Source organism: Nematolebias whitei, chromosome 11, assembly GCF_014905685.2.
Source record: "Nematolebias whitei isolate Nwh7 chromosome 11, NemWhi1, whole genome shotgun sequence".
NCBI lineage: Eukaryota > Metazoa > Chordata > Actinopteri > Cyprinodontiformes > Rivulidae > Nematolebias > Nematolebias whitei.
In genome coordinates, this window is record NC_056508.1 from 41848413 (window position 1) to 41873543 (window position 25131).

General features: G+C 36.8%; 1 protein-coding gene across 1 annotated transcript in view; it reads right to left on the reverse strand.

The window, feature by feature from the left end:
- ctnnbl1 (catenin, beta like 1) overlaps positions 1-25131 on the reverse strand; it is a 76381-nt gene that overhangs the window by 42865 nt on the left and 8385 nt on the right. Inside the window, exons 6-11 of the mRNA XM_037684378.1 lie at positions 21433-21526; positions 15501-15592; positions 13640-13712; positions 11733-11791; positions 11238-11386; positions 3504-3685 (exon numbers count right to left, since the gene is read on the reverse strand). Coding sequence (XP_037540306.1) covers positions 3504-3685; positions 11238-11386; positions 11733-11791; positions 13640-13712; positions 15501-15592; positions 21433-21526 — 649 coding nt within the window. The remainder of the gene's footprint in view (positions 1-3503; positions 3686-11237; positions 11387-11732; positions 11792-13639; positions 13713-15500; positions 15593-21432; positions 21527-25131) is intronic.

Below are 25131 nucleotides of genomic sequence, written 5' to 3' on the forward strand. Positions count from 1 at the left end.
CTCAGTGTTACTACCTGTACAATATGTGCAATACATGTGCATTTAAGTTTATTTTACTACCTGTGAAATACCTATTTAGATTCATCCTACTTGCACCATTATATTCTACAATGTTGTTGTTAACTATATTTTGTTGGACCTTGGAAATGTTATATTTATTTTCCACTTTTTGGTACTTTATTTTGTACCCTTATTGCAAGAGTTAGTATTTCTTGTTTGTGTGTTTTTTTGTCGAATCAGTTCTTCTCATCCTGAACATTTCATTGCACGTGTTGACCCTGTGTTAACCTTCATATGACAAATAAACAACACAACATGCTGTATACTTGATTTGTTGTTGAAGTTGTTGAAGGACCCGTCTCACCCTGGACATGATCCATTTGAACGGTTACCATCATGGAAAAGGTACAGATCAATCAAGAAAAGAACAAACAGATTTAAAAATAGTTTTTATCCATCAGCTGTTACTGAACTTAACAAAAGCTGTAATAAGAACTGAATAAGTGCAATAAGGGACAACTTGTGCAATGTCAATCTGCTTGTGTTGCACATTTGGAGTGTTTAAAATCTGTAATTAATACCTTTTATACAGCTTATGTTTATATATATATACACACACCCACACGTATCATTTCGTTCACGATAATACTGGTTAAAAAAAAGCTTGCCCGAGCAAATAATTGATATCATGATATGCTAATTTGCTCACACAGACTCATGTTCATGTTTGTGCTGATGTTCGATGTAATGTTTTTATGTTATGAGTGCTTAGTGTATATTTAGTTGATGTTTTTCTTAGTTCATATCTTAGATCTTATTACCGTTTTTCTTTTACATTATATTGTTGGATGTAACTGGGACCCTGTGTACATAATGTCGCTCCACCACATGTACCACATGAGGTGCGAATGACAATAAAGTAACTCTGACTCTAATTTCATGACGTAATACGTCAATTCACCTGCACTTTAGTTTTTGTGGTGGATTTTGTTGATCTATATTTTGTGCAGACGTTTTCAATCTAAATAACAGAAGGATCTTTTTTATTTTTATACTTGGAGACTAAATACTTTACTAAATAAAGTAATTTAAGTAAAATTAACCCTTTATATATATATATATATATATATATAACTGCAAAGCCACATGTTCAGTTAATTTGGTCAAACAAATAACTATGATTTCTAGGGGTTTTTTTTGTTGTTATATCACGAAATTTATCATTATCGCCAGAATGCTCTGAAATATCACGATATTATATTTGAGCAATATCGCCCACCCGTAATATACATATATAACACGGTGTGATTTGTTTTGGTCCGGTCTGTTCTCTACTCTGTTGGCCATTTTAGTTAGCTTCTGCTGCTATTTGTATCTGTATTTCTATTTTATGTTTTCCTGTCTGCTGTGCATGTTTGTGTTCTTTTGTACAGCACTTTGGTTGGCCTTGTTGCTGTTTTAAGTGCAATATAAATAAATTGGTATGGTATGGTATGGTATATACATATATATATATATATATATATATAAACACACACATACATTTTTTTTTGTTGTTGTTGTTTTTGTTTGTTTGATACAATACTGTTTTTACTTTTGCTCTGGGAAGCAAACCCAAATTTCATTGTATTTAGGTGCAATGACAGTAAAGGTCTATTCTATTCTTTATGAGAAGCTAGTTCAAGTTTCCTATTAAAACATGCATGCCACTACTTCAGGCTAGATCTCTACACCTGTTTTAAAGTCTTTTTCCACTGCCCTGCCAGCTGCTTTAACACAGGACAGCAGTGCAGGAAGCTTTCACTGCAAGCAAGGGTTATCTTCCACTCTGTTCCTCTAGCTACTTAAAAGGTTCAAAGGTTAATTCATCGAGTCTCTGGTTGATAAGCGGAATACAATGACAGACAATTTGTTCTCCTCTGCAGAGCTGAAAAACCTCATCGAACTCATGAAACTTAATTACCACAGTGTTTCAAATGTTGAATGAAAGCCAACAAACCGTAATGAAGAGATGGGAAAGGATTGTTTTTTGTAGGGGCTTCCCACCCCCCCAGTGTTTTTCCATTTTCTAGTTTATGACATGGCCCTACATCTCTGTTCTTCTGTTTCTATCTTTGACTCTTGTTTGCTCTTTCCATCTCTCACTCAGAGACAAGAGAGGTTAGAGAGCACGGACAGGAAAATCAATCAAGATTGGATTGATAGTGTAAACTGACAGGCTGAAGAGGCAGCAAACCGATACATGAGCAGAGCGGGACTGAGTGTTTCTGCAGAAAATAGGGTGTGACCACACAGCGTGCAAAACTACAAGGAGAAAAATAAACGGCTCCATTTTGAATAACTTGATACAATCAACACTGTTTAAAATTTGATTTACCAAATTATAATTATATAATTGAAACCCAGTTGTTGTTGTTGTTGTTTTTGCATTTATCATTATGTACATCCTTAATGATAATTCTAAGGGTCAGTTTATTTGTTTTATAATTAAGTATTAGTGAAATACTGAATGATCAGATCAAGTAACAATACAACTGGTAATAAATATATTTAATCCAAATGCAATCAATGTTTGTTCAACCATTAAAATACCTAATTATAATAACAAAAAGGTAAGTTTGACTTCAGTAAAAATTTAGCATGTTTGTATTTAAAAAATTTAATATTAAATATTTGAGCAGCCTTAAAGTTTATATAAAGTATAAAATATACTTGCGCAATTAGGTTTTCTTTTAGCTCAAACTAAAAATGACAACATATCTGCTTCTGATTGCTCCCTCACATTTGTATTTGTCACTTGTCAGTCAAATATATAATTTTATGTGTCAACTGCTGAATTAGTTATACACATTACAGGGCACCTGTGCAATCTAAGACAAAAATGTAGAATATGTACAACTTAATCTAAATACTCAATGTCCTGAACAGGATGCAGGATTTAAAAATAAATAAAATAAAATAAAAACTTTTTCCAAGCTTTCTTAGCTTTTTTTGGCAAATTAGAAAGCTTCAGTTAGTCAAAAATCTTTGACATCTGTAATATTTTTAATTTATTTTACGAAATAAATTGATCTCAAGATGAGATGAGGAATTTGTACGTTTTTAATGCCACTGACCGAGCAGCTAAATATTCAAAGAAACAAAATTACTCAAAAAATACTTGAGAAGAACCTGAAAGGGTTTTTTTTTAGGTAGCCAACGTCTAAAATAAAAAACCTCAGACAGTTTAGCAAGAAATTACCCAAAACAATTTTAAAACAAAAATAAAATCACTAGAATGTTTGGCAGCCTGGAAGTAAAATGTGAAGAAATTAAAGACTCAAAACTTTTGCCCAGTACTTCATACTGTAAAATAGAGAGAAGACAGATTTTATAACCACGACTGTTTTGCCCTGTGAGTCACACCATTTGAAGAGGTCAAATCTTTGCAGCTGACTGCAGCCCTTGTTAAAAAAAATAAAAAAAATCATTACTTTTGCCTCATTCTGTAATTACTGACTGACCTTCATGTTCTTTCTCTGAAGCGATGGTTTTCTTCATCTTCTTGGGGGTTTTCATGAAAAGTGGAAAGATGGTCCGCAAGCCCAGGATGTCCACAAATTTATGGCAGTTATCTGCTCCCTCCGGTCCAATCATTGCATGGTCCAGGACTTTCAGAGCACTGGTGCGAGACATTTTCTTTTCTCTACAAGAGACAGAGAGAGAAAAACAAAGGGCAATCAAGATGTGGTATATGAAGAACTGCACTTTTAAAATAAGCCCAGAAAAGGTTTACTGTGGTTAAAATAAAACAAATATTGTGGATTTTTTTTTATTTTTACTAAAACGACAATAAGCTATACTTTATTGCTGTAACAATTACATTTTTTTTTTATTATTAAACTTTATTTAACCAGTCAAATCCCACTGAGATCACGGATTTATTTTGCAAGGGAGAGCTGGGCCATAAAGCAGCATAATGTATATTTTTGTACTGTGGAAGGGAACCGGAGTACCCTGAGAAAACCCAAGGAGAACATACAAACTCCACACAGAAAGACCGAAGGTCCAACAGGGGATTGAACCCTAGACCGTCTCTTGCAGTGAGGCAACAGTGCTAACCACTTAGCCGTCATGCTGCCAACATTTATCTATGTCAAAAATATTTTTACTCACCAGAGCATCTTAAAAATAACACCTTCCAAACATATGTTTTTAAATGGATGCCCTTTTTTGTCAGGAATCTAATTTCAAACAGTTTACACCATCTTTTTTATTTTATTGAGGTTTTAGGACGCCCTTCACAACGATTCTTAGTCATTATTTTTCCTACACAGGGCTTCCACTCTATAATAGGATGTTAATATCAATACCTGACAAACAAATGTTCTGCAGGACAAATATTCTCCTGCTTCTCCTCAAAGAATTGTCTTGAAATGAGAATCAAAGTGTTTCTTACTGTGTTTATATTCCCCATTCTACCCTCCACCTTCTGTTAGGAAATGTAGCTGTCTGTGTGAGTGTCGTTTCCCTCATTTCCACCAATGACAGATGACAGTGTTTATCTCAGAGGAGGGACACATATTTCAGGCAGTTGTGTCTGCTTCTGCAGACAGACACATTGTGTTTGATGGACGGCTGGGGAGGACAAGTGGGAGTGATATACAGTACATTTTCCAAAAAGGAAACGAAGGCAATTTAGTTTGTAGACAGCTAACGTTAACATCTTGGTGCTGCGTACTAACCTGCTCAAATGAATGGTGGGTCATGTCTGGTGGATCCCAGCATGGCAACACAAATACGTATTTTTTTATGTAAATTCTAGACCAGTGGTTCCCTTGGTGGGGTCAGGACCCAGTATGGGTCTCCAAGCATCATGTTTAGGGTATTGAGATGATTGTCAAAATGAATAATAAAAAATAAATTGGAAAAATTAGGCCCGACAGCACCATTTCCAAACCTGCTCTAGACTAGGGCTTTTCTAAACTAACTCCCCCACACTGTTGAGTTTGAGAACCAGATAAAGCTGATTTTTCTTGTCGTTGCATTTTGTTGTTAACCATCTTGTGTTTCTTTAGTGACACAATTTCTATTTTCTTGTTCTTCTTTATTGTTTTCATTTTAATTTGACTAAACTGTAAAGAACTTTTTGTTATTTTTATGTGCTACATAAATTAAAATGGGCAGCATGGTGGCACAACTGGTAGAGCTGCTGCCTCTCAGCGAGCAGGTCCCTGGTTCAAACCTGGGTCCAGGGGCCTTTCTGGGTGGAGTTTGCATGTTCTCTCCGTGCATGCGTGGGTTTTCTCCGGGTGCTCCGGTTTCCTCCCACAGACCAAAAACATGCATGTTAGGCTGATTGGTAACTCTAAAGTGTCCCTAGGTGTGAGTGAGAGAGTGAATGGTTGTTTGTCTCGTTTGTCTCTATGTGGCCCTGTGATGGACTTGAGACCTGTCCAGGGTGTACCCCGCCCCTCGCACAGTGATTGCTGGACATGGGCACCAGCGACCCCCATGACTCAAAATGGAATAAGCGGGTAAAGAAAATGGATGGATGGATGGATGGATAAATTAACTGACATTGCCACTGACTTTGAAAAGCCTGCTCTAGAACTCACCAAAAGATCCCGACCCCGATTTGAGTTGATTATTCAGTTTAAAGTCAGAAGAAAGCATCCAGACATTAAACCAGAGAGTGGCAAAAACATATTAAAAAAAATGGAGCTCAGCATAAAAAAAACCCCATGTTTAACTTTTAACTCTTAAGGAAGTATCCCACCAAGCTGTAGCTCACAGAGTAGTTCTATCCATCCATTATCTTTACCAGTTTCTTCCTTTTCAGGCTGCGGGGGTCACTGGTGCCCATATCCAGCAGTCACTGTGCGAGAGGAGGGAGACATCCTGGACAGGTCACAAGTCCATAACAGGGACACATAAGAGACAAACGACAAGACAAACCACCAATCGCTCTCTCACTCACACCTAGGGACAATTTAAAGTTACCAGTCAGTCTAACATGCATGTTTTTGGTCTGTGGGAGGAAACCGGAGAAAACCCATGCATGCACAGAGAGAACATGCAAACTCCGCCCAGAAATATCTCTGACCGGGATTTGAACCGGAACCTTCTCACTGAGAGGCAGCAGCTCTATCAACTGAGTCAAGTCAAATGTATTTATAAAACGCATTTAAAGCAGCAGCTGCCACCAAAGTAACTGAGCCACCGTGCCTCCTCCTAGACTAGTTGGCGACACAAAATTGCCAGAAAATTGTTTGAAAAAGGGCAATTTTCTTTTTGGGTCCCACTGAACTCTGAGTTTGCAACCAAGCGAACAGCGTGTGACTGAAACTTGAGCAGCCAGTTTTTGAAAATCATGCCCTATATTCATGTGCACAGTTTACAAAACTGCATTCTAGGCCATGCAAATTATTTTGATTTCCCCATTCCAAACATCATATCCATCCCTCTACTGGAGTACACTTATGAGATGAAAATAGATTTGCACCAGGTTTTTATTTATTATCTGTTGTCAAAAGTGTGTTTTTAGATCTGAACATTGAGAGGACAGCTCTTGCTAACGTGTGAAAATACAACTCTGCTGTTGGGAATTTACAAATTTTTTCACATTTTAAAAATTTTGTTTTTAACATATTCATTAATCAAGTGATAAAGATGTGCAAGCTTTTGTGTCTGGTGAGAAAATAGAGCATCTCAGCAAATGATTTGAGACATTTTAGAGACGGTTTACAGTTTACTGTTCACAAACTAGTTCGCCTGTTAACAAAACCCTGAGACTTGAGCTCCTCCACTTGAAGCAGAACCTCACACCCAACCCGAAACGTGATCAACATTGTGTATGAAAACAAGCTTTTACTTCCTCCCCCACATTTTTAACATCTTGTCTTGATATATTTTTACACAAGATTCAGGTGTGAAAAGGTTATAAATAAAGTTTTAATTGGCGCGTCACTTTGTTTTCCACAGTTTTGCAATTTTTTAAACAATATGAACAGGTGAAAATATCTTTTAGGTTTAGTTTAGGACTGCTTTTGTTCTCAAGTCTGCTTCAATAAATATAAATATTGTTTTATTAGATGAAGCAGAATCTCCCTGCTCGTTCAAAACAACCTCTATGTAATGAACCGTTTCTTCAGATATCACAATAGCAAAATCTTTGTTTAAAAAAAAAAAGTATAGATAATATAATATATAAATATGTATATATGTGTGTGTGTGTATGCATATTTTAACATTCAGTGGTCCTCGTTTATCACGGGTTTAGGGGATCACGCCCCCCGCAATAAGTGAAAAAGCGTGCGTCCCTCGCACAGTGATTGCTGGACATGGGCACCGGCGACCCCCGTGACCCAAAAGGGAAGAAGAGAGTAAAAGATAATGGATGGATGGATATATTGTGATTATGACGATTTTACAATGTGACATACTTTGAATTTTAAGTTGTAAGACAAAAGTCAATCGGTGCATCTGGACAGTAAAGGGTTAACCCTTCACGAAGCTGCTCCAGCAGGAGAAATGTGGGCGTGGCAGAGAGCCGCAGGTGGCAGAGAGGAGATCATGACAGGCTACAGAGGGAGCTTCTCCCTGCTAAATCATTTAAAATAATTTATTTAAAATAAAAAATCCATGCCGATCGCGTGGCTCATCCACCAATCAGCCAATTGTGTGTCATGTCCACTCTTACTTTGAAAAATCACATAAGAGTGAGTGAAAGTCAAACCGCGAAATAGCGAGGGAATACTGTCTATATTACTTTTTTCTTGCCTGTCATTTTTTTCACACTCTTTCAGTCTTTATCTGGAGAAGGATTTACCAGAAAAGGTTTTTGCATTGCAATAATGAGATATTGATTCAAGCCTTAAATCTGTAAGTCCTGTGATGTGACCATCAGTGCTTGGGTGCAGAAGCTGTGAAGGTTTCATAAATGTGTGTGATGTGTCTTTATGACTCTTTAAGGTCAGGTGTGTGCTCTGCTGCACTCCAACTATTGACTGACTGGAGGAATCTGGCAAGCTCACAAGGCAGTAGAGCAAGCAGTTTAAAGGGAGAGTTTAATGAGAACCACAGAAAGAAAAATAAATCTACGAACTGAACTTCTAAGTACAGAGGCAGTTCTACTATGTTCCTTAATAAACACTGTTTTTTTAGCACTGAAATAGTTCTGCTCTGTCAGAGGTAGTCCATATAAAATTATGTTGTAATAGAATGTAGTCCAGCACATCATGCAGGTTTTTTTAATCTGGAAACTAAACATTTTGTATAAACAAATGGCTCCAGCGACATGTTTATATTAATGATTATGAAACTTTCCAGCTTTCAACCCACAAAATAACAGTGGCAGAGACTTATGACCCAGACCACGGCTAACTACCGTAAACCAACATTGCTAATAAGCCAATTAAATAAGAACATAATGACAGCACAAACAGCTTCAACGAACAATGCATTTTACTGTTATCTCTTGTGACATGGTAAAATGTGCAATTACCAGTCAGTTTAAAATAAATTAGAATCCGGAGATCATCTCAAGACCCATCATTTGGAGTTTTTCAACCCATCTTTTGGTCCCGACTTCATCTTTACAAACCACTTGTGCCCACGTATTTGTAACACTACAATAATATCTTATAAAAGCCAAAAATCTAGAAGTGTGGCAAAGTAAAGTCATTTAAAGAGTTTTTCATGGTTTGTAAATGAGTACCAAATAAAGACTATTTCAATTTAGGCAGAAGAGTGATAAAATACTGCATTACTTCAAAAACAAATACTTATTTAAATATTCTGCTACATAATTTAAAAAAATTTATTTATTTGTGTTTAATTTTGAAGGTTGATTACGTTAAAGGCAACAAAGTGCTTTGTCTCGGAACAAGAACACGTTTTCCAATTCAGATCTCTTCTCCCTCTATGTCTCTTGATGAAAAGGATGGGTTTTTTTAATCACAAAAATAGATTATGGTTTTTAAATTTCATAATTAGCTTGATTCTGTGGGCAGGGCGGGGTACCCTCCTTGGATAATAATAACAATAGTCGGGGAAACACTGGTCATTAACTCCATGAATGGGAGGTCATTTTGTCTGCATCAAAGTAATGAATGGACTGTCAGTCAACAAAACTACCTGAATTAAACTAAACTACCTAAATTAATGTACTTTCTTGTCTATAAGTCATTACTTTTTCACAGGCTTTGAACCCTGCAGCTTATACAATGCTGTGGATAATTTATAGATTTTATTTAATTATTTATTTAGACGGACTAACGAGCTTCCTGCCGCCAAAAACGTATCGCTTCGTCACACCCGGGTGCTCACATAGCTGCCCAGTACACGTCTCTCTTAGGGGGTGAGTCCTTGTGACTAAATTACGATTAAAAAATGTAAATAAAATCTGGCCAGTGAAATTACCAAACAAGTCACAGTCGAACCAATGAAACGGGAGGGGGGATTCCTCAGCATGCACAGAGCATGTGAGTCTCACATGCTCACAGAGCAACTTAGCTCCATGGAGCAGGAGGACAGCTTAACGATAGCGATCAATGACTCCCTGGTAAGTTACTGTTGTTATTTTTTTTTAACCAACTGTGTTACCGGCACTGCTCAGAATTTACTGAACGTATTCGTGTATGTTACCGGAACGTATTGTAGCATTCATTCTGTGGTTCATTGTGATTGACTGTTGGTCACATGACTTCAGGGAGGGATTATGGGTAAAATTTATATCCATTGTTTATCTTTCCGGTTAGTTGTTTAGCATTGTTCTTTTAGTGATTGCTCTGTTCTTGTTAGCCTAGTTTATGTGTTCGTTATGTGTTAGGCCATTCAGTAGAGTAACCATGAGTGAGGGAGGTAGTTGTCATAAAGACCTGTGGGGTTCACTCTGTCTGTGTGTGTTCAACAGAAAAATGAAGTCTATACAGCACCATCTGATTGTTGATTCCTGATCTACAACAAGAGCTGTACATCTCTCTCAGTAGCTGTGTGCTGCCACTCGTGTTATAACATGAATACCCGCGGCTTATACACTGCCTGGCCAAAAAAAAAAAGCTCATTGACTAATATTTTGTTGGACCGCCTATAGCTTTCATTACAGCATGCATGCTAGCAGGTTTTTTTTTCTACTATTCCTCTTGATTGTCCTTTTGGTTGCTATTTTGTTTTGATTTGTAAAAAATAAAATAAAGAGAAACTTAAATTTGTATGTCTATTTTATGACTGTCTATTGTTGTCATTGTTATCCATTGTCGTCATCACTTTTTGTTAAGAATTCAGGTCTCTCTTGTAAATGAGTCCCGGAGGCTCAATGGGATTAACCTGTCTAAATAAAGGTTGAATTAATTTGCTGTGGCATTGTTTCAATAAGCTTCTGCAATGTCACAAGATCCATTTCCATCCACTGTTGCATTGTTGTTTCACCAAGATCTTGCATTGATGACTAGACACTAGGCATGATGGGTGCATCACTTCACCTGCCTCTCTTCTTACCCTGATGCACCCACCACTCTGGAACAGGGTAAATCTGGACTCAACAGACCACATGACCGTCTTCCATTGCTCCATAGTCCGATCTTTATGCTCCCTAGCAAACTGAAGCCTTTTTTTTTCCAGTTAGCCTCACTGATCAGTGGTTTTCTTAAGGCTACACAGCTGTTCAGTCTCAATCCCTTCACATTGTGAGTGTGGAAATGCTCTTACTTTCACTATTAAACACAGCCCTGAGTACTACTGTTGTTTTTATTCAATTTGATTTCACCAAACATTTAAGTGATCGCCGATCACGATCATTCAGGATTTTTTTCCGGCCACATTTCTTCCTCGAAGACGATGGGTCCTCACTCTCCTTCCAGTTTTTACTAATGCGTTGGACAGTTCTTAACCCAATTTTAGTTGTTTCTACAATCTCCTTAGATGTTTTCTCTGCTTGATGCCAATGATTTGACCCTTCTCAAACTGACTGACATATTTTACACGATCACGCCATGTGTCTTTCAACATGGTTGTTTAAGAAATGAGAAGTAACTCATTGCAACAGTTGGGGTTAAAGAACTTGTTGCCAGCTGAAAGATAATCGTCCATGTAGTAATTATCCAATAGGAGGCTCATACCCATTTGCTTAGTTAAATCCAGGTGGAGACTCTTTTTGGCCCGGCAGTGTATATGTACTTTTTTTTTCTTTCCTCCTTCTAAATTTTGTGTGCACAGCTTATAGTGAGGAGCGCTCTATAGCCCAGAAATGATGGTACCTGAGCATGAGATTCATCAACTGAAGTCCTTCTCCTTTGAGGAAGCGGTCCCGATTGGAAGACAGCATCAGGCAGGAACACAGAGCATCAAACAGATTTTCCATCACCTCCTGCTCCTCGGCTGTATTTGGGTTGTGACGTTTGAACACCTGTAGAAAAAAAGGAAAGAGCAAAAGAACTAAGAAAAATGTGTAGTCCCACGTTTTAAACTTTTTATGTAAAGTTGGTTTTAAAAAAGCATTGAGTCGTTTGAAGAACTTTTGGCAACATTTTAAATTTGCTTCTTGTAAATAAAAACTGAAAAAACTGTGTAAAAAAAAAAAATAATAAAAACCTTTTGGTAATCATCAATTATTTTAATGATATGCCATACAAAGCCAATTTTTTGTAGGTTAATTGCACAGCTCCAAACGGGGCTAAAACTACCCCAACATCCATGAAACATGAAAGGTACATGAAAGAAAAACCAAACAAAACATAAAAGTTTGGTCTTACAGATAGCTGCTGCAGTAACACATCAATGCCATCCATTTCACCCAGTAACTCTCTGGTTGCTGTGAAAAAGAAGAAAAGATAACCAAACTACAAAATGCTGATGGCGTGTACAAAACAAGGCAACGAAAAGAATAGTTTTAGACAGCTGGACAAATCATAAAGAAGTAAATGAAGTAGCACTCCAGTTGAAACAAAAAACATTTTACTTCAGAAATTTGTATTTTTACTGCAGAATTACTTTGCTAAAATTTGTTAAAGAAGATGAACCTGGATTGTTGACGTTAAAACAAGCAGAACACAAATGCAGAGCACAAATGTAATCATTGTATAGCAACATGCTATGATGACAATCCATCGCACTTTCACTTTTAAACTAAAATAAGCAAAACCAGAGCCAAAAGTTAAAACTAGTAAAAGTGTAGCTCAAAGCTAAAACTATAACAAAAATCATAGCTAAAATTTAAAATGAGCTAAACAGATTTTAAAAGTGTTATCTAAATAATTGCCAAAAGCTAAAATTATCCCGAAAAAATAAACAAGACAATAAATAAAAGCTAAATTTAGCAAAAGTTAAAAGCTAAAAGGATCGTAAGAAGTCAAACACTGAGCAAATTTGCAGATGCAGATTTCAGAGAATGTTTTTGTCCGCAGCGACGCAGTGGTAGGGCAGGCGACTTGGGACCACATGTCACAGGTTTGATTCCCCATGCCAATATGGTGTCTTTAAGCAAGACACCTACTCACTAACTGCTCCCCAGGTGCTTAAATAGCTGCCCACTGCTCCACCTGGGTGTATCTCACAAGTGATGGGTTAAATGTAGAGAACAAATTTCATCACAGTATGACGACAACACGTAACACTTCATCTTTTACTTTTGATAGTACTGAATTATCTCATTGCATATCTATGGAAAGTTTTTGTAAATAAAAGTAAATATTTTAAAAAGTATAAAAGTTACAAGCGCAAAAAGTTAACTGCATAATAATCGTGGCTGCGCCCAACGGTTTGTTATTCAAGTGATTAAAATAGCACAACAAATGCTGAATTAGTTTGACTGCAAAGTGCAAGGCAGAAACTAAAAACACTAATATGATACACTAATATAGAAAGTGAAGACTAGATGTACATGATTTAAAGATATGTGATCAGTATAGAGCACGATAGCCATCAAGGGTTAAACAATAAATTAGCCATCATTTCACGTAGACTAGTTTTTGCACCACATAACCTCTGCTGATGATACAGTTGCACATTTTACCTTTCAGATCTGTGTTTTATGTCAAATTCAACAGCAAGAAGAGATAATTACATGCAAATTATGACTTCAAGCAATGTCAGTTTTTATGATAATTGGGTAAATTGCCTGGTTCTTACCTTAAACAACTGACAATATTAAACTTGGGATATTATCTGTGACAGCATACGTCTTTGTTTGGTAAAAAAAAAAATGGGTTGGGGGTTGGAATGCATAAGGGAGACTCATGATAGAAGCAGAACAAGTGATGGGTAGAGGAGTCGATGTAAAATGAGAAATGACTCCAGCTGCATGTCAATGTGGTTTGTAGCTTTAATGAGAACCTGTCCAAAGGCCTTTTGGTCCTGTGGCTATCTGATTTTACTGCTTTTTGGTGAGGGAGAGAAAGGGTGAAGGTGACAGCAAATACACCCACAGACAGTGGGGGGAAATGCAGGAAATTAGAGAACAAAAGAAAAGGAAGGAGAGGAGGAATACACAATTACATAGGAGGAGGAGGAACAAAAATATGAGATTAAGAAAGGACAGAAAGAACATAACGGGGTGATGCAAACAAAAAACTCAACTTAAAATGAGAAGAATACTAACAAAAGGAGAAGAACAAAGAAAAGAGAATAATATTTGAACCCCCATTTACAGAGATGCACTTACTGTCATTATTTTGCAACAAGATGGCCAGGATTTCACTGCAGTACAGCTTGTTAGCATCAAACGGCATCTTTGCCTGAAAGGGAAGGAGAGCGAAGTCCAATTACCACTCATCCTGAGAAACTCCGCTCTCTTGAGAATTACAAAACCACTAAGTATTCTGCAGGAAAATCTGCATTTTGTAACTTCAAGCTGAAACCTGGCTCATGCTGATTGGGCCTTATGCAGAGTGAAGCAGAGTATACAGCACTTCTAAATATATTTAGAACTTTGTTTATTTTATTCAAAACAACCCAACAGTGGAAAAAAAAAACAACTTTATTCCCACTTTACATCAAATAAAATCAGATGTGTTGAAATAAATATGAAACTACAGCAAGACAAAAGTTTGTGTCTATGATTGTTTGTCTGTAGTGTTAAAGTAACGTGTGAACCAATGGACACATTTTAATCAAACTCCCTAAAAGTAATCACTGGATGAACATCTGCTACTGATTGACTTTTGTAGATGATGCTTATAAAGATGGCTGCCACAGTTAAACGGCTCAGTAGCAGAAAATCATCCTCAACACATACTCTGAGGAGCTACCTAATCCTGCTGGATCGGTTTTTAAAATTTTACTGTTAACTTTTACAAGTTCTTAGAAAAATATTCATAAACCACTTGATGGACTTTAAATCAACTTTCAGAAATAAATCTTTATTTGTATATCTATAAAGCATTAACCTTCAGAGGCTGGCAGCCACAGTTAATTGACTTTAGCCAACACAAGAATCGGCTATAACTCAGTAAATTTCACTGATACAGTAGTCCCTCGCTACTTCGCGGTTCAACTTTCGCTGACTCGCTCTTTCACGGTTTTTCAAAGTAAGACTGGACTTGACACACAACTGGCTGATTGACTGATTGATGAGCCGCAAGATCGGCATGGAATTTTTTTTATTTAAAATTAATTATTTTAAATGATTTAGCACCTGTGTGAAGCCCACATGTGCAGGGAGAAGCTCCCTTCTGCAGCAAGTCCATCTCTGCTCTGCAGTGGAGAAGTGGGTGTGGCCAAGAGCACTGGCAGGTTTAAAATGACTTCATATATCTATTCACACATACAGTATAAATACTAAAATAAACTGCTACTTACTACTTGTACTACTATTCCTACTTCATGGTTTTTTACTTATCGCGGGGGCACTGAGAACGGAAACCCAGTGATAAACGAGGGACTACTGTATTAATCTAAATTGTTGAGAGAGTAGCCAAGCATCATTCTCATCACATACGTAGACCAGTACAGAATGCTAAATATTTTTGCTTAAAGCGCTGGAAAAAACCTGTTTGTTACCCAAATGAACCGCTGAATGGATTTTAAATAAACTTTCAGAAATCACTGGATATACTTTTACATCTGATGTACATTTTGAATAAAGTTGATATGCATATACATGTCAATTTATTAGCTTTAAAGTTGTTGTTTGATTTTCCCACACATATGAGATGATTTTGCCAAGTCTTCCTGTCAGGACTTACTTCTTTTTTTTTTTTTTACTAACACCTCATGAGTTCAGCTATTAATATGTAGGTTTTTTTATTATTATTCTGTGTGAACATAAAAGAAAAGCAATTATTAGACTAGTTTATGTGAAGTCCAGACATTTTTAAATGTAATATAAGGTTTAATTATCATTCATAAAGTAAATTTTGTAAGTTATGAAACAGGACTATATCATTTGTCCTAATAAAGCCCACAAATATTAAGATATTAGTATGAGGCAATATTGCCTTCAAAACGTTAAAATTCTAGTAATTAATCTCTTATTACAGTAATTGTTATTATTTTCTAATCTGCAGTCAGCTCCTGGTCCTTACCTTGATTCTCTTGAGCAGCCACTGCATGAGGCCCTGCTGGGCGGCTTCAGTGCACAAGCCAGGTCTGAATTCAGCCATGTTTTCTACGATGGCTGCAAAAATTACACAATGTCAAAAATTAAACTTCCACCTAATACTGGATCAGCTAACAAACTTAAATAAAAATTGTACAATTCTGATTGTGCTGATTTGATCTGGGTCAAAGAAGTCAGTGAAAAAAGCTGAACAAGACCAGATTTTCTCAGGAACATGCTCAAGATGCTTGTTAATATTATAAAGTATTGTAAAAAAGATTAGAAAATAAAAACTGGAATCTGAAATTTCAACTCAGTAGTGACCTCATGAATCGGATCTTTTATCCGCATGTTGGCCAGTCTTTGTAAAACCCAGGACCTCTAGTCCCTTTTTCCTTGTCGATCATCTTATTATTTCTGCAGTTCAACAAACATTAAGACTTCTGCTCGATATTTTTGCACACAAGAATACTACCATTATAGTTCTTTTTAATCAAAAGTGGATATTAAAACCCTCCATCAGTGAAAATTACCCTTTGATCAAGGACAGCAAGCTTTAGAAAAATGGATAGTTTGATTTTAACCGTCTTTTTTTGTTTTACAGTTATCATTAGAAAGCTGTTGTTTTTTTTTTTTTTGCAATTTATGTCTCTATCAGAGCAGATTGAAGTGGAAGAGAAAAGGGAGACATTATGAAATGGTAATGAAACGAGGGGAGAGGCAAACTCAGGAATGAGGGCAGAAGACAAGTGGAGGGGAGGGAAAAGGGTGGGAATACAAGCGAGAGATGAAAGATGCAAAAATGAAGAACCTCAGAAATGAGTAAACCAATACTAGTTTTTTTTTGTTTGTTTTTTTTTAAAAAGGAAGTGTAAAGAAAATAAAAATTAGACAAAGCATCTGGCTAGATGGGCTGCAGATGATAGAGAAATGTCTGAAAAACAGAATCGGAGGAGGAGAAGGAGCTGAGGGAGACCTTTATCAGGGATTCAAACAGAGCAGACAGACAGCATCCTGCAGGACAGAAAGCAGCCGTGGCAGACAAAAGGCTTATTCAAGCTTGGAGAGCTCCCTTGATAACTCCCTCTCTCACACACACAAACTTCAGAAGGTGCACAAGTGTTGCTCCAATAATGTGAGCTGCACACAGTGAGCCAAATACACACACCTAAACAGCCCTCCTGACACTCGGCCTCAATCTGGCAACAAAAAAAGAGAAATCATCTCAACAGAGTCATTCAACACAAAAAGAGCTGAGCAGCAAAAAAAAAAAAAGTCTGATTTATGTAGGGCTAAATACAGAGGCCACGACTTTTCAAACCATCTGCTCGTCTGTTCTCTTGGCTATCCACCTTATTCCTGGGGGCTCTACTGCATAAATGATTATGGTACAACTTCCTGTCAGACACAGGAAGGAACAGTAAGCATTGGTTAAATAGCGGAGCACGGACAGCGAGTTATTTGAAAGTACTTTGCATTCAGTTTAGCAGATAAAACACTGTTTTTGTTTTGTTCCCATTTATTTAACAACCATATAGTTTACTAAAATAGCCTTGTGGCGTTCAGGTAGAAGTTAAGTTCATGAGTTAAGGAGAAAACACACCTGATTTTTTAAAACGGATGCCACGACAAACAGCGAAACACAAAACAGTCTCTTAAAGGGGAGGCTTTAACTTCATAAGACTAGTTTATGTGAAGAGCTGTGTACAGTGTAAACCAGCTGTCCACGGTGAATTGTGTCTATAATGTCCTCCAAAGCTTGTAGATTTTGGGGAAATATGCATTATTGACACTTGGAGCAAACAGAAGGTTGCATGATGATGGTTTTTGAATTGCACCTGAGGTCTTGTGAGTCCACAGTGAGACAGAATCTTACTCATTTTATTTTCCGTCTTTATTCTTCCCCTCATACACAGTCGTATCCTTGAGGTATGAAGAAAATGTATTTGCTTTTAAAGCTTAGGAAGGAATGTAAGCTGTGAGACCTTCAGTGAACTGACCACAGGTGGATGAAAAAGAGAAATTAAAAGAGAGAGAAATTGTGTGTGTCCTGCCTTAAAATAGAAGCACACACATTTAAGGATTGCAGTGAAGAGTCTGAGGACTTAAAGGGCCAGAGACAAAAATTGGAAAAATACAGTGATCCCTCGGGGGGGACACGTTCCAGAGACCCCCTCGATAGGTGAAAATCCACAAAGTAGCAGCGTTACATTTATATATATATATATATATATATATATATATATATATATATATATGTATACATATATACATATACACACTCTAGATGTGCTCTTTATGTTTCTGTTTAAACAATTGCACTGAATATTTAAATGAGCTATTTTTTATTAATTTCAGTGCAAAAGTAAAGTCTCTGCAGCGCTTGCTATGGGCAGAAAATGTCCCAGATTTCTCCCAGTTTTCTCCAGTTTTTAGTCAAAACGAAAGCACATAGGTCTGCAGTCATTGTCCGACAGGATAGCTCAGCGGAAGCTTTGCACCCATGAGCTGCGAGTTCGTATCCGTTCCACGACCGCCCCATTATTAATATACAGTGTGAAAGTACTACAAAAAAATAGGTTGTGGATTAAGTGTCATGGGTCGAGTTGCATAGGCGGCTGTGGCTGAGTGGATAGAGCGGTCGTCCTATAATGCAAGAGTTGGGGGTTCGAATCCACCAGCAGTCACATGCCAAAGTGTCCCTGGGCAAGACAGTGAACCTCTCATCGCCTCTGATGTGTGTCCCATCAGTGTAGGAATGTGTTCTAAAGCACTGTAGTCTCTTTAGAATGATTTGTTTAATTAGCTTTGTATAAATATAGTAGAGTGCTGTATGAATGAGTAAATGAGGGCACATATTGTGTTGTAAAGTGCTTTGAGTGTCTTAAGATAAAAAGGTGCTATATAAGTACAGTCCATTTACCAATTACCACTGAAACATCGTCCGTACTACTGATTTACTTGTAAATTCATATTCATGTCATTAACAATCAGTCAAACATTTGGACACAACTATTTTATTTCTTAGCAGATGTTTGGCAAAATTATTACTGAAAATAATTGTCCTTTTCCAAAAAAAATTTAAAAATATATTTGTGGCAAGGAGATATAAAGAAGATACATTTCCAAATAATGAGTTTTTCATTGTGAATTTTCTAAATGCTGCAAACCTGATCAATTTAAACTTGAAGTTAAGCCTGAGGTGGGTGTTGATAGTTTCTTTATGAGTCAATTAATCTGAATTGTTTTCTATGTTTAATACACTCATGTTGTATTTGATCAAACTAAGAGCTTTTCACTGATGCAACGCAAATGGCTGTGGCGTAGAGCAACCACATGCTGGAACACCCACACGAGAAAAACAAGGAAACTCTACAAAAACAAAAGACCTGGCTAAACAACAGCTTCAAACCAGAAACCTTCTTACTGAGGCTACAGTATCCACTGCAGTGCTGCGCATAATGTAGTCCTACATAAAATATTTAACATGCAGAGAAAAAATATATAGTGTTAAAAAAATATGGCATCACACATTTACACAGAAACACTGCAGCCACAGGACAGAAGCAGGCTCTGTCCAAACAACTGTTCCATATTTCATCTCTGGAACCAGATTTGTGGGTTTATCACAAAAGCCAGTTTAAAACAGGATGAATGTTTGGAAACAACGTTCCCATTTCAGCACTTTCAGACGCGTTTTGCTTCTATTGGATAGGTGACAAAGAAATGGCTCTGACTCGTGTTTTCCTTCTTTAAATATTTAAGTCAGTTTGTTTCAGGCTGTGATAACCAAATCTGCAAAAAAAAAAAAAAATGGTTGAAGCTTTTGCATAGTAATTTGTCAAACAAACAAACATTTATTTGAACCCAATACCTGGAACACTACACAACTTTAAACATTACTGGATCTGAATGGAACCAAACTGAGCAACAAACACGCTACATTGGGGCAGCTGTGGCTGAGTGGTAAGAGCAGTCGTCCTCCAATGCAAGAGTTGGGGGTTTGATTCCACCAGCAGACACATGCCAAAGTGTCCCTGGGCAAGGCACTGAACCCCTCATTGAATCTGATGTGTGTCCCATCAGTGTATGAATGTGATAAAGCACTGATTAGTCATTGCACAGATCTAGTAGAGTGCTGTATGAATGGGTAGATGAGAGCACAGATTCTAGTGTAAAGAGCTTTGAGTATCTCAATAAGATAGAAAAATGCTATATAAGTACAGTCCATTTACACTATACAGGTGCTGGTCATAAAATTAGAATACCATGAAAAAGTTTATTTATTTCAGTAATTCCATTCAAAAAGTGAAACTTGTAAATTATATTCATTCATTACACACAGACTGATATATTTCAAATGTTTATTTATTTTAATGTTAATGATTATAACCGACAACTAATGAAATCCACAAATTCAGTATATCAGAAAATTGTGAAAAGGTTCAATATAGAAGACACCTGGTGCTACACTCTAATCAGCTCATTAGCTCAAAACAATTGCAAAGGCCTTTAAATGGTCTCTCAGTCTAGTTCTGTAGGCTACACAAGCATGGGGAAGACTGCTGACTTGACAGTTGTCCAAAAGACGATCATTGACAACTTGCACAAGGAGGGAAAGACACAAAAGGTCATTGCTAAAGAGGCTGGCTGTTCACAGAGCTCTGTGTCCAAGCACACTAATAGAGAGGCGAAGGGAAGGAAACGATGTGGTAGAAAAAAGTGTACAAGCAATAGGGATAACCACACCCTGGAGAGGATGGTGAAAAAAAAACATTTCCAAAATGTGGGGGGATTCGCTAACAGTGGACTGCAGCAGGAGTCAGTGCTTCAAGAACCACCATGCACAGATGTATGCAAGACATGGGTTTCAGCTGTTCCTGTTCCTTGTGTCAAGGCACTCTTGAACAAGAGACAGCATCAGAAGTGTCTTGCCTGGGACTGCTGCTGAGTGGTCCAAAGTTAAATTCTCTGATGAAAGTAAATTTTGCATTTCCTTTGGAAATCAAGGTCCCAGAGTCGGGAGGAAGAGAGGAGAGGCACAGAATCCATGTTGCTTGAGGTCCAGTGTCAAGTTTCCACAGTCAGTGATGGTTTGGAATGTCATGTCGTCTGCTGGTGTTGGTCCACTGTGTTTTCGGAGGTCCAAGGTCAACGCAGTTGTCTACCAGGAAGTTTTAAAGCGCTTCATGCTTCATGCTGCTGACCAACTTTATGGAGATGCAGATTTCATTTTCCAACAGGACTTGGCACCTGCACACAGTGCCAAAGCTACCAGTACCTGGTTTAAGGACCATGGTATCCCTGTTCTTAATTGGACAGCAAACTCGCCTGTCCTTAACCCCATAGAAAATCTATGGGATATTGTGAAGAGGAAGATGTGATACACCAGACCCAACAATTCAGAAGAGCTGAAGGCCACTATCAGAGCAACTTGGGCTCTTATAACACCTGAGCAGTTCCAAAGACTGATTGACTCCATGCCACACCGCACTGCTGCAGTAATCCAGGCAAAAGGAGCCCCAACTAAATATTGAGAGCAGTACATGCTCATACTTTTCATGTTCATACTTTTCATGTTCATACTTTTCAGTTGGCCAACATTTCTAAAAATCGTTTTTTTATTGGTCTTAAGTAATATTAAAATTTTCTGAGATACTGAATTTTGGGGTTTTCATTAGTTGTCAGTTATAATCATCAACATTAAAGAAACATTTGAAATATATCAGTCTGTGTAATGAATGAATATAATATATAAGCTTCACTTTTTTAATGGAATTACTGAAATAAACCAACTTTTTCATGATATATTTCATGACCAGCAACTGTATTGTGCTGATTTGTGCATGATAATATTTTTATTGTTATTATTATAGTGAGCTAATTTTCCCATTTTGATGTGCCGTACATTTTCTTACCCAATGTGTTATGGATGCCATCAGCCTCCTCTTTCACTTGTTCATCCAACCGCTCCATATTCTGCACCAATAAGGCCACCACTTGTCCCTCCAACTGCAGACAAAGATGGAGTTAGTCCAATCTGACATTTTATTTGCTACAACTCTACAAAGGTTAAATAGCACAAATAAAAACGCACACAATAAAAATGTATTCAAACAATCTTTAAATACATTCAGTTTTTAATATATATATAAAAAAAGAGCACACGTTGAAGAACAACAGAGTGGTATTTTACTTTTAGGTCAATATACATTTTAGAGGAAGAAACTTGAAACATTTCAACAGAAGCTCCGACGGGAAGCAAGTGTTATCAGTCAAGTCAAGATTGGAGCTTCAACCAAACAAAGATTGTAGGGTCCCAGTGGCCTGGATGAAAGTACTATAACAGATGAAAGAAGATGGACCGTCAAAGCAGATTTATAAGCCACAGAGACTGCTGGGAGTCATTTTGATTTATCTTATCAAGGATAACACCTGGCCTTCTGGCAGCAAGGACAGATAGGCTGCAGGCATTACAGAACACAGTGGAGACAAATGGAATCAACCAACCAAGCTTGCTGCCCTGAAACTGTTTCCCTGCGATGCAGCTGTAAAGAACACTGAGGTTATGGGCGCTCCATTGCATGGTAAATGGACTGAATTTGTATTATGCCTTCATCCTGGGAGTGCTCCCAAGCCACCTGAGCTGCTATCTCACCCACTATCATGCAAGCAACCAACTCACCAACACACACAAAAATGTACTTGTCTTCAAGAAATATCTACCTTATTTCTGCTAAATATGATTATCCCTGTTGGACATTAACCAGCTTGTAATTTAAAATAAGAAAGCCCTCAACATAACCCAATAATTTTCAGTCAGGTCATCTGGACAGTTTCTTTTTTTGTTTTGTGCTGAAACATTTCACCTTCCATCCAGCAACATAACTACGTTCCATATAGTTCTAACGCTGTTTAGCATTTTCATCAAGGATAGAGTAAGTTGTTGTTTTGATAAAAATTTAAAAAAAAGGTCAGGCTCTCCTACAAGAGCTGGTTCCAGAATAGGGCTTCCAGTACAGATCTACAACTATCCAGAATTTATATTTAAAAAGCATAAAACTAAGAGGAATAGGAGCAGACTGCTTGAATAGTTGCCCCTTTTGTCACTCAGCAGTCAGGTTTGGGTAAACTTGCACCCATATTCAGGGTAAAAATGTTTAGAAAAATCATAAATCACAAATATCAGTCAGCATTTATTTAACTATTTCTGCATCACACAGAGTTCATAATTACAAATGTAAACAGGGTTAATAAATGCCAGTAGACAATTTTAAAACATTAAAAGGTATTTATAAATGCAGTTAACAGCGGGCAACATTGTAGAAATGATAGTTCTAAAAAAAAGATTATTTTTTTTACATTGTAGACTTCAGAAACTAAAACAAGCTTAAAAATAAATTAATATTGAAATAGTGAAATTTGGTTTTGGTTTATGATTTTATGATAGTTGTTTATCTTGTACAAAAGCAAATCCGTTCTTAATTTATTCTAATTTTAAACTTGCACCCCTATTCTGAGTACATGGGTTTAAAAGTGCTTTTAAGACACTGCTGCAATTCATGAAATTAGTACAAAATGTATTTGATTTAACTTCATCACACTAACAATGTCAAAAAACTTCTGAACTTTCTTGGTATTTTCAGGCTCAAAATGCAGTAAACATTTCTACACCCAACGTTTATACGCTTATATTGGTTTCTACGACAAAAATAGGAGATCCAAACAACTGCCTGATCATAAATACACTTTTCAAGTTCTGTAAATCTAAAAAAGGTATTTTTTTAATGAACTTCCATTGACGTAAAACTATCAACTTGATCATTTAATTCTGAGGAGGAGATTGCTTTGGTGTTACAGAGAAGTCATGATGAATCTAACAGCATGCCCAAAATTATATTATTCAACTTTGAATATGAAAAAAAAATATATATATAGAAAAAGTGGTCACTGCCAACAGTGAGAGATAAGGCAACAGAATCTTTGATGAAGAGTCATAGTGGCAGCCATGAAGAAGCAGGCCCTCAGTTCCTTCCTCCATTAAAAAGGTCTAACTGCACATTATTGCACTTTGACCTTTGTGTGTGTTGCTGTAAATGTCAGAAAGCATAATGGGATATGAACAATATTGATGCCACATGATGTAGGTGTCTCTCAGCTTCACAGACTGTGTAATAGGCTAAACTAGAAAATAAAGAGGTTGAAGTGGAAAAGACAAAAAGTTTGATAAACTGACAACCATAGTCAGAAGTTGACAAGAAAATCTAAAAATGGAAAACTGGAGGCTATGATCACATAAGCACCATTAGGGCTGGGTGCTAAAACAATTTTTAAACGAAATAGCATTTAAATTATTGTTGATTTTAGTGATGAGTGTTTTATGTTTTCAGTCTAAGAATCAATGAGATTAAACAGCATTTCCCTCAGCACAAACAAACAGGACAACAAGCAATGCTCAACAACTTTGGCCATTACGTGAAAATACTGTAAGGTTTTGTTTGAGCTGCTGGTGGCAACAACGGCTGTGGACTGGAAATGGAAACATTTCAGAAGAACGAGAAGAAAGGGGTGGAATTCTGCAAAAACAACCAGAAACAGCATTTACAAACAGTTATATCTGGGCAGACTGATTGGGTAAACTTACCGATCCATTCATCTTTTTGTTATGCAGTTATTTAGAACAGTTTCCGTTTATTGCAATGGTTCATTCAGTGAAGCGAAGCAAGCGAGCTCTCCAGGCTTTTTGTTATGACGCATTTGTAGTCTTGCATTTTCAAAAACCCCTTCCCTCTTAATGTACAGTTGGGTACAATAACCAAAGCAAGATAAACTACAGAAATTGCATTTCCTGCAAAAATGCAGTGTGAATGCTTATTGCTAAAGAACTTGCTGAAAAACAGCTGAAATTAGCTAAAAAAAAAATGCTGAAATGTAGCTGAAATGAAAGAACAAGCCTACATTAGCAGAACAAAACAGAAAGAACACATATTTGCTGAAATGGGTTTAGATAAACAGAAATTAGTACAAAAATTAGGAAATCAGCTAAAAAAAATGCTCAAATTAATAAAAACAAACATCTAAAACGTAGCTGAAAAGGCAGAAAGAAGTTTAACCTACGAGAAGGAAGTGGAAAGAGCTGAAATGAGCAAAAAAAATGTGGAATTAGCTGAAAATATTTAAAGTTTGAAAAAATAACAGCTAAATAGTAGCTGAAATAGCAGGATAAGATTAAACTATATCTATAATGTGCAATATAATTGTGAAATACTTGTATTTTTTTTACTTTCATTATTATATCTATATTGCGTTATTTTTTATATTTTAGTGTGTGTTTAGTGTGTGTTTTCTTAAGGCGTGTTTTTGCACTGAAAAAAGGAGTGGCTCTTAATTTCATTGTACTGCGTATAATGACAATAAAGGCATTCTAATTCTGAAACTAGCAGAAAAAACTGAAAGGAGCATAAGCTGAAATTAGTAGAAAGAAGCTAATTAGGCTGAAAGTAGCAGGAATTACCAAGAAAAGCTGGAATTAATATGAAAACAACTAAAATTAGCTGAAATTAGCTAAATATTCTAAAATGGAAAAGCTGAAAAGTTAGAACAAGCTTAAATTAGCA